The sequence below is a fragment of the Apaloderma vittatum genome, unplaced genomic scaffold (assembly GCF_000703405.1).
Source record: "Apaloderma vittatum isolate BGI_N311 unplaced genomic scaffold, ASM70340v1 scaffold38285, whole genome shotgun sequence".
NCBI lineage: Eukaryota > Metazoa > Chordata > Aves > Trogoniformes > Trogonidae > Apaloderma > Apaloderma vittatum.
Genome location: NW_009717268.1, coordinates 15247 through 25787, shown reverse-complemented (window position 1 = coordinate 25787; position 10541 = coordinate 15247). Strand labels below are relative to the sequence as shown.

Sequence of the window (10541 nt, the reverse complement as noted above, 5' to 3'; positions counted from 1 at the left end):
AGGAAAACGCAACGGTTCAAGAAAATGAAGGAGGCTAAATAATTCTTCTACTGTGTTCTGCAGTGGGGTACCCGTTAACAGCACTTTATGTTCCTGTAAAGGGAACAAAGCTCCAATTGACCTTATGTACACATTTGCAAAAAAAATTGTGTAAGGTCTGAGTGCCATAATCTGAAAATACCAGTTCTGCATGTCACTAAGTATACAGGTCATAAACATGTATGAAAGAACAACAATAAGTATTTACTATCAGCTTTTCTCTAAACTCTCTCTTCCTACATCTATAATGAAGAAATGACTGAACAACTTTTGCCTGTAATATTCACACATGTAGAATTGTCTCTACAGTGTGGAAAACATACACTAAAAGCATGTATTGGTAAGCAGTGAATTCTGAGAACAGAATGTAGAACATGTAGCAACAAGTGTATCCAAGTAATAACAAAGTAAAAATAAAAAAAATTTGCAAAGCCAGTCATGGTGTATCATCTAGTAATGGACCCAAAGCCTCAAGACTAATGGTAGTATCTGCTTTGTAAAACTTTGCACTTAAAACCTTAAATATGAGACTATAAAATAATTCTGTGTCAAATTGTACTACTTGCTTTTACTGTTAAGTAACTTGTTTAAAATACTTCCTAGGTTTTTAAACACTAATTACTGCATAAAAATTATTATAAAGCAAATTTTAAAAGAAATCATCACAATCAAAACAAACTATAGAACAGTACCATCAGGAATAGATTCTGCTTACAGTTAGAACTTGAGACATTTTATGTAATCAAAAACCACATCAGCATCAGCTATCAAAAATACACGCACTGGAAGAAAGGATCAGGAACAGACACCTCCTGAGAAAGACTACTTGAAAGGTCTCTCTTGGCAGGTAATACAAATTTGTGATTTATTATTGCACTTCACTTAATAGAATCAAACCCCAGACGTGAAATGCAGTTACTCACAAGGTTCATTAATTTTAGTCCTTCTAAGAGTTTGCAATTTTTGTTCTTCAGTCTGTGAGCTTCATCAATAATAACACACCGCCACTCAATTGCATTTAACTCTGGACAGCCGCCAAGAATCATTTCAAAAGTTGTGATAATGGCTTGGAATCTGTAGGTCCCTCGAACGATACGTCCCTAGAGATTCATCAACACACAAGATTTGTTACATTACCTCAAATCTACTCAATTTAAAGTTATTGTTGCTGAAATTCTATCAAGAGGCAGACATAAGATTTTACTGTATAATGTATTTTGTCATTCCATACACATTGGTTATATCTCTCCACACCTGCAATTAATACCAATGAGTAACTACCCATAGCCACAAATCCAATATTCTCTAACCAACAGTAAAATTTTAAACACTTTTAAATTATGTATGTAACCCTTTAACAAAACTGTTTCAAAGGGTGCTACGGACATAATATGTTTTTAACTCTGAGAAAATCTGAAAGACTGACAGGAAAAATCCCTACAGTCAACCCATCAAAACTTACAATGGTCATACACTTAGCACTGACACAGTAAGTAACAGCAATGTCACCTGAGAACTAAATGAACACTTTCTATCCAGCTTACTCTACTCCATTGGTCTCACGAAGAGAATATGTAAAATCTTCAATAAGGCAGTACACAGTAACTCACTGGAGAAACAAGATGTCATTTTAATATTTAGTAGTATTAAAAAAAAGCTTTCAGCCCTACCAATTTTGTAGAAATACTATGATAACTTAAGATACGTTTATGCAGAATATACAGAAAATGCAAGGAAGTCCTTCTAAGATAGTCAAATTCCAAGGGATTTATGTCATTTGACGAGAAGTATTTCAGACAGAAGAGCAAGCCGTACACAGACAAAGCTTGTTTACACTAGGAAAAGGAAATGAACAGCTACGTAAAGGTAAGAGAGCTTCATCGGCTGTATTTTTCTTCTCACTGCTCTTCAGATTCAGGCCCCAACTGCAACCATCTGTGTCCACTTGAATTCCCATATGAGTACCAGCGACATTGCTATTCAACTGCAGAATTACTCAGCACAGGGAAACAACGCACGTCTTGTGGCAACCACTTCCACAAAATTACCCAGTAAGCCTATGTTAAAAAGTCATGTTAAAAACACATCATGTGAAAGGCTTTTCACTAAAACATACCATCAGCTAATGTAGAACACGCGTTTTCCTACTATCACCTGAGACAGGTTTTGGGTAAGCTACTGCATGCAAGTGACATGATGATACCTGGGAGTCCCTGAAGTACATTTCATACTGCTGAATCATCTGCCGGCTGATCATGCTTCCATGATACACGACCACGTTAAGGTCTGTCCACGTGCGAAATTCTCTTTCCCAGTTCGTTATGGTGGAAAGCGGCGCTATGATCAGAAAAGGCCCTCTGATGCCAGCCAGGAGGATTTCGTAGAGGAATGTAATTGACTGAATGGTTTTGCCAAGACCCATTTCATCTGCTAAAATGCAATTTCGTCTGAAAGTAAAATACATTTATTTCTTATTAGCATCAAAGAAAGCACAGCCACTAAAGCTCTTACTCAAAAAAACAAAGGTCAGATATACCAGTTTAAAACAATAATCAAAACCGAGGCACCATAAAAGACGCTTGCAAATGTTCCCTGGTTATGGAGAAAGAATGAACTTGGTACACAAAACCACCAGCTTTCAACCATGTTTAGCACTGGCAAAACCTGGAATGGAATGTTCCCTCAGGTTCTCCTAGAAAAAATATTCCAAAAGTATTCTTTTGGGACTACATCTGTCCCAGTTAAAGGAATTCAAATTCATTACACTTCCTACATGTGCATTCACCTTGACAAAACTACTAGAAATTCACCAAGGTTCCCTAAAAGTCACAGATGGAAAATATCCCAGCTACACTCACAGAAAAGAGGCTGACAAATTTCTCCTCTTGTTTCCAGAACGGGGACGGACGCAGAGAACAAAAATCCTGTATAAAATACTGCTAAGTGCTCACCCTCGGCCCCATGTTCCAGCCCTTCACTCCACATAGATGCTCACACAGTGCCTGACTGAGCATTAAGAGAAAATTTTCTTTCACGGATTATGAAACTGTTTGGGAAAATGGTATGCTTGCTGACATAGTCTCTATAAAAGACATATAACTGCTATTTTGGAAATAAAGCAAGTAGGAAGACTCATGAATAGAGCGCCAACTTCAATACAGAGAAAATACATCATTCTGGAAAAAATCTTGGAAGTGATTTTACTCTCATTAAAACACCATAGCATTAAAGAACAAAAACTAAGCTTAGCTTACAATATATACTACACAAATATTTACTAGTCTTATTGGGAAGAGAAGTAACTTTATCTGAAATACATACTAAGTCTAGGAACCACTTTGAAAGACCAAGTGCTTCTCCGCTGTTCCAAAATTTCAAAAAACCTGTACTTTGGTGAAAGCTGCTTTTCCCTTCCTTCAATCTCCTTGTAGCTACTGAAACTTTGTTTTCAGTTAGCTTAGTTTTATTCTTTTAAGATTTGTTTTTTGTTATTCATGTTGATAAAAACACTTGTACAACCAAAGGGAGACAAATTTGTTTTTTATACCCGTTAAGCTATAAAGCCAAGAAGTTAAGATAAATTTCCTTAAAACAGTATTCATCCCCAGTAATAGTGATTCACTCCATAAGGTTTAAAATTTATGTTAAAAAACATTCCATGCATATACCTATTGTACCAGTTGAACAGAAGCCAGTTAAGTCCTTCCAGCTGATATTCCCTGAGCTGATTGCCATTTTTATATTCCCTGGACTGTTCTATCTTCTTCCAGGAGTTTGGAGGTGGTCGGTCCTTTAAGGAAAAGATTAATACATGCACAAGTTGATACATGCTTTATTTTTCCAAAACATTTTAGTCCACTATTTCCCGAGTATAAAAATTTACATCTTAAATGTAATTTTTCAACCTTAAAACTGTGAAGTTGTCACTGTTAACATCGCTTACTAATTACTAATCTGTGGAAACCTGTGATTTATATTTATCTGTCTACATAAATTAATATTTTTTTTAAAATTAATTTAATACTACAACAATATCAAGCAACTGATTTCTAAAACTAAGCCTACAAATAGCTTGGCACAGGTGATTTGGAACGCTAAGTCATTTATATGAGAAACTTCAAGAATACATGAAGTTTGACTTTGGAAGCTCTACGAACAGCTGTCCTACAACCAGAGCCAACCAACTATTTGGGGGTACCAAAATCCCCCAAAGTCTACACAACTCTGGATGCTGACACTATTCCTCCCGAAGCAGCCTGGGCTGAGCTGTGATCTTGCCCTTTCCTTTGAGCACTTGCCCTGGTCACTGCGGATCCTCCACTCCTGCAGTTGCCCAGTTGAGGAAGCCAACAGCAGGGACACAAGAAAGGAGACTTGTGAATGGTTCAGGTCCCTGAATTGGCTTCACCAAGGGATCAGATGGAAGACAGTATCGCAACATGCAGAATCATGATACAAAGGACAGGATGAAACAGACTGTAACAGAATCAAGGTGTATGACCTTAATGACCCTAGCAAGCTAAAAGAAAGCTGAGAGGCTACGTATAAATACACAGACAGGTATACACAAACACACGTTCCGAAGCCTGGAGACTCAACGGGCTGGCCATAAGCTTGGCAGGCAGCTTAGCAGAGGAATCATAAAGTTCTTGACAGGATTCCAAGGCGAAAACACTCTGCTTGTGCATCCCAGTGTGAACCAACTCACACACTCAAGCGGAATAATTTTAGTAAGAGCTTTTCTGATCAGCTGTACTTCTCTCCCCCCCATCCCGCCAACATTTCTCAGTATTTATAAAAGCTTGCATTCACTCTAGACTCAAGTGGCCTTATCTGGTAGTTTTGAATTTTAGATTTAAATTTCTTCTCTCTTTATTGCCAGCGTCAGCATCACCTGACACCGTGCCTATGAGCAGAGCCGCTGTCCCTCCCTAGCAGCTGTGGCTTCCTCCTCTCACCCACAAGCCACCATCTGTCCACTCCCCCACAGCAGCAGCAGCCACACTCCTGCTCGCAGGGCTCCACTCAGCAAATACTTTCGTGTACTCGCTGGAGCCTGGAACAAAAAATACTTGTTGCTGATGCTAAGATGACAGTGAGTTGTACAGTTGCGCTGTAATCATCATTTTCTCTCAAAGCCATATATGGTAGCAGAGAGGTATTACCGCCCTTCTTCCCACTTCCCAAAACGTCAAGATTTTAAATAAATCCTAGCAAAATGAACTAAATATAATGTAAAGCTGTTAATTGTGATTACTGTCATTATCTGTAGATGGAAATACCATTAAAATAAAATCCAAATATGAGAAATAAGAACACTGTGCTTATTCAGTTACGTAAAATAGGTTAGTTTGAACAAGTGTTGCACTGCACCCCGCAGGACACATTTTACTCTGACAACGACAGGGACTTGAAATAGAACTGTTTTTTTTCCTCCTGCTCTGTGAGACAGAAGATTGATAATTTAAAGATAAAACACATTTCCTTATTACATGCATTTTTCTTCCTTTCAGCTAGCCCTTTATGACAAAAAGAAAAATAAAAGCAGGAAGTAATCAAAGAATCTCTTAGACAGATCTCATTTGCCAATTTCCTTCAGTGCTGAATCACAAGACTTAACTCTGTTCTCTATAAAAGGATGTTTATACTTTATTCTGTTTTCTCCTCCTCTTAAAAGCGTTTACCCTGTGAGAGCAAGTTTCCACGTCTTGGTCATCCCTCAGTTAGAAGCCAAGAAAGTTATAGCACTTAATATTTGTTCCTAAACAAAATTTTTTATCTTTTATTTTTAGCAGAGGAACAAATTAGATGAGAATATTTGCCCATGCCTACCTGAAAGTACTGCTATTCCTAGGTAACGCGGCATACAGATCCCTCACACATACACCAGTTAAGCCTTATGTTTTGTCACAGAGGTTTCAAGTTGGAAAAAACAAATCTAATTTGCTAAGACAGACAAGTAAATTAGATATAATTTTACCAATCTCCTTGAGTCAGGCCTGGAAGCTTGCAATTGTTCAAATTCTTCTATTTTTGCTTGATCTACATCTTCTTTCAGCTCCCACGTACTGTCTTCATATGGCAATGAACACCATTTTACTAAATAGTAAATAACAGGCTGCAGAAGAAAATTCTGAATGTTATCAGCTTCTAATTTAGTATACAGACTGTTAATATGCCTTACTATTTGAGCAGCTAGCTTACATGAAAGCTAGAAACAAAAGCGTATTTCTGACACTTTTTAAAATGTTCAGTGTAGATTCTTGTTTTCTACCTTACCCCTGGCTTCTCATGCTCTGCCACTTGTACTCCTCTTTCTTTTGTATTCCTTACTTGTCAATCCCACTTACCCACAAGTAAAACTAGTTGTAGGAAAGATAAATAACTACACTTGTGATGTCTGTAGAAATGGGGTGGGTGGAAATTAACTACTGAGGTGTCACCCAGATCGCTTCCTCCACTCTCCAAATCAGGCTACCTAGACCTACGACATAGAGCTTGAGAAAGTCCCTAAAAAGAAGTCCTCTCAACAAAAGAGAAAGCTTTCTTACAACGTATATAAAAATTCAGGACAAGTCTCAAAAGACAGAACCAGATTACTTTGTTTAGATTCAGTCAATAAATATTTAAAAACCAAATAGAAGAAATCTTTCAAGAAGTTGAGGGAAAGTGTTACGACAACACCACACGTTTTTCTAGAAGTGTAATAATGACAAATCTGCTGCATACAGTGAAGAATAAATTTAACCTTCAAACCTGCTTTAGGAAGACTAATGCAGAAATCACTGAGTAAAAGTCTGCTCGTTTTGCTATCTGCTCATTTTGTTATCTATCAGAACACACTAAGTATCCGATAGCCTCAATCAACAACTTTGTAAGTGTTTGTCCTTTGCTTGCCTCCAAATCTTTCTGAATTCTGGCAGTTTGTTGGCTTTTTTCTTTGTTTTTCATATTTCCTCATCTCATGTTTTTGTTCTGTAATAGCTATCTGGAAGAGGTAGTTACAAGCTCAAGAAAGTTTTGATGCACACAGAGGCAAAGGTCCCCTGGGGGCTATCAAACCCCTCTCAATCACAGGTTGCCTCGAGCTAGGCACAGAGTTCGAGAGGCACCGGGAACCACCTCTGCCCTGCCTGCTTGGGCTTCTTTCAGCAGCGATCCCTTGCCACCATGAGAGAGACAGGGCAGTACATGGGATCAGCCTTTTGCCAGGACTCAGGAGGCAATTACCAAACGTCACATTTCTGTCAGTGACTACCTAAGCTTTATCTACTATGAGCTCTTAATACTAGCAAAACTGTAAGCTATTGAACTCGGATTTCTATTTCAAAATACATAGGAACTGACAGGATTGTCACGTCTCATTAAAAATACTATTGAAGCTTAGAATCGTTAAGGTGTTACTCCGAAATCTGCTAAAATCACAATTGTCAAACACTACTTGGAGGCTTATCTTCTCGACTTGCTTTAAGATGTATTTACCTCACCAGTGTCCTTATCTTCACAAAGAGATACTTCTAATACCCGGTCTACTTCAACATAGTCAGGATTAAAAGGTTCTTCTTCCATCTGCAATGTAAGATCAATAAAACCAGTAGAGATGCAAAAAAGCTAGTATATGCTAAGACTTGGTCTCACCATACAAAAATCAATTTGGCAGTTGTAATCCATTAAGGCTTGCGCACACACCTTAAAATCCTTTCCATCACACCCTCCTCCTCCCTCTTTTTTTATTTTAACAGCTGTCACTGAAGAGTGATCTGACATTACAGTAGAAAATGCAGCCATTCAGGGATGAAGTGCTGTCTTGGGAAAGTCAAGCAGTAGGGAAACTAGCCATACGAACACATTCTTTCCCTCCTTACCATTTCTAAGCAGTTACCCAAACAATCTCTCAGTCTGAAACCCTACAAGTCAAGTTAGTTCAGTGACTCCAGAAAACTTGCTTTAAAAATTATGTTAAATAAACAACCCCCTCTTGCAGTCAAAAACCCAACCTTGATGGCTAATTTTTGCTTCTCAACATTCAGCTGTTCTATTTAAAAGCAAACTATTCTTCACAATTATACAGGGAAGAAAAAAAGCTTACGTAATTGTGTATTTCATACTCACATCTGCAAAAAAGTGAGCTCTTTGTGCTTGCCTTAGTTTGAATCGTTTTATTTTCTGCTGGATTCTTTTATCCTTTAAAAGCTGTTGTTCTGTGGCCCACTCACAGTGGAGATAAGAGCTAAAATTACAGAGATTAACATTAACATTTTAGTAAAAGCAAAAGCTTTTTTAACACACAGTTGAAATATATTTTATAAACCAGAATTTCACTCAAAAAATAACATTTTATCATTTGAGACGGAATTCACTGTAAAGACCAAAGATTTTTTCTTCCAAATAATCACCTTTAAGTATCTAGTTAAAGCAGCATTTTTGGGCTAGGATCCACAAAACCCTACAGATTCACAACTTACTTTCATGTGTTGCACGACAAGAAACAAGGGTATTTGAAGCAAGCTTAAGTAAATCAAGCATCAAATCAGGCACCTCTATCAGAAAGCACCCAGAGGCGTAAAATACTTAACATATCGGATCAAACTTTTCCATGTAGCTCCTGTGAACAGCTCTTCACAGGCACTGCTGAGCTCATGGAGAAACCGGAGCAGAGCAGGAGAGCCCTTGGCAGAAAGGAACCTACATCAACCTCTCCTAAATGCATGACACTGTAAAACTAATCCAGGTTCACAAAATATCTTGTGAAATTAAAATTAACTTCAGACATGTAGCCCTTCTGAATTTAATAAAGATATCCTCCCTAAAAAAATTTTTCTTTTGGCAATAACAGCTGTCAGCTTATTGCTCAGTGCTAGCTTCATAATACTGATGATTTTTAAATTATTGCTAACAATAGAATGCAGATTCTTATCCATTTTTAATTTGTATCAAAAGACGTAAAAAATTGGTTAAGTAACCTTCAAACAACACAATACTTTAGTACATGAATACGGTACTTATTTCAAGCGAACATCTCCAGCGAAACAACTTTTTAATAATACTTACTAGTTTTTGTATTTTACAAAAAACTCTTCTGTTTCCACTGTCATCCCAGCAGATATCTAGGAAACAAAATTCAGGGAAAATGTAAACTGGTAGATACAAGTTCCATTTTCAAATAAGCAACTTGAATCCATGCCAATCACTTACTTCTTTCTTTATTACCCTGGAGGATAAGATTTTGTCTACAATTGCTGCATCTTCTTCACTTGGATTTTCCTAAAAACATAGGGAAAACAATGACATAAATTATAGTAATGTCCTCTCTTCAAACTGATCAGGCTTAAAACCTTTCCACACAGGCAGCTTGTTAAAAGAACAACAGGTAAGGTAAATTTCACCTCTACCAGCAGCATTCCCTTTCACAATCTGGGAGTAAAATCTACAACCCAGGTCCACATCCAGAGGAAATACATGCATAAGTCCAGTAAGTCTGGCACTTCCAAAGAGCATCAAATGCAATGCTTGCCTGCCAAACACACTCAGAGTGCAAGCAACGGGGATTCTGATACTTTCCAGACACAGACTCACAGTAAAAGCCCTGTTGAGTTGACCTGATGCAGTAGACATACCCAGAATCTCGTTATACAGATACAGAGAAGTAAGAACTCTAGCAGACAGGTTAAAAAAAAATAATAATACAAACCCAGCATGTGTCAAACTCCATTTAATAGATGTACTCTGAACACAGATAACAAACATGCTGTGGAATCCCACAGACAAGGTCGTGCCTGGGGATTCCAGCAGGGCTTAGGTGTGACACAGATAAGGGATGATTTAGCTCTGCCAAGACTGAAGCTGTGGTTCTAGAGATAAAGCGCCAATCTTCAAAGGTGGCTTTGAATTAAAAGGCACCTTCCCTCTCATCTGATTTGTTCCCAATCATACTATCTTTCTCGTTCCCTTACAACTCTGGCACTCCTTCAAGCGTCTCATGAACTCTTTTTTCCTGTTTCTTTCCTGCCACTTGATTTACCTGGAATAGCTCAACAGGGAGTTTGAATACCAGAGGTGGCACAAGTTAAACAGTGAAGTGTAAACCTGAAGGTGGGATAAAAGGGGAGGAGTATCCTTTTTTAAAACCCTCAATAAGCAGAGATCCCCATAGGCTCAATTTTATATTTCTGAAAGTCATGATAATGTCAGGATACAGCTTTTTCATATGCCTACGTGGCATAACACGCTATTTGTGATGTACCTATCCCTTGGTCTTATCCTTATCCCTTACTTTAGTTAAGTCAATAAATGTTTATAACAAGCAAACAAAAAATTAAGCCACTTCTTCCAGTTTTCAAGATCTTGGCAAGATGTCACGTTATATAAATTACATAAATTTATTAGTAATAATAATATATTCCTTCCAAGTTATGAGCTTTATTCACTGAACTAGTTGAGACAAATCTTTCAATTTGTCACTTTCCCACTAAGAACAAGCCTGCTTTTACTTACCACAAATA

General features: G+C 37.7%; 1 protein-coding gene across 1 annotated transcript in view; it reads right to left on the bottom strand.

Moving 5' to 3' along the window:
• Nucleotides 1–10541, bottom strand: part of CHD9 (chromodomain helicase DNA binding protein 9) — a 54490-nt gene that overhangs the window by 29366 nt on the left and 14583 nt on the right. Inside the window, exons 5-14 of the mRNA XM_009869820.1 lie at nucleotides 10061–10078; nucleotides 9235–9303; nucleotides 9091–9146; nucleotides 8152–8269; nucleotides 7522–7608; nucleotides 6020–6157; nucleotides 3708–3829; nucleotides 2243–2486; nucleotides 963–1139; nucleotides 1–93 (exon numbers count right to left, since the gene is read on the bottom strand). The exon at nucleotides 1–93 is cut by the window's left edge and continues 66 nt beyond it. Of these exons, the coding sequence (XP_009868122.1) occupies nucleotides 1–93; nucleotides 963–1139; nucleotides 2243–2486; nucleotides 3708–3829; nucleotides 6020–6157; nucleotides 7522–7608; nucleotides 8152–8269; nucleotides 9091–9146; nucleotides 9235–9303; nucleotides 10061–10078 (1122 nt within the window). The remainder of the gene's footprint in view (nucleotides 94–962; nucleotides 1140–2242; nucleotides 2487–3707; nucleotides 3830–6019; nucleotides 6158–7521; nucleotides 7609–8151; nucleotides 8270–9090; nucleotides 9147–9234; nucleotides 9304–10060; nucleotides 10079–10541) is intronic.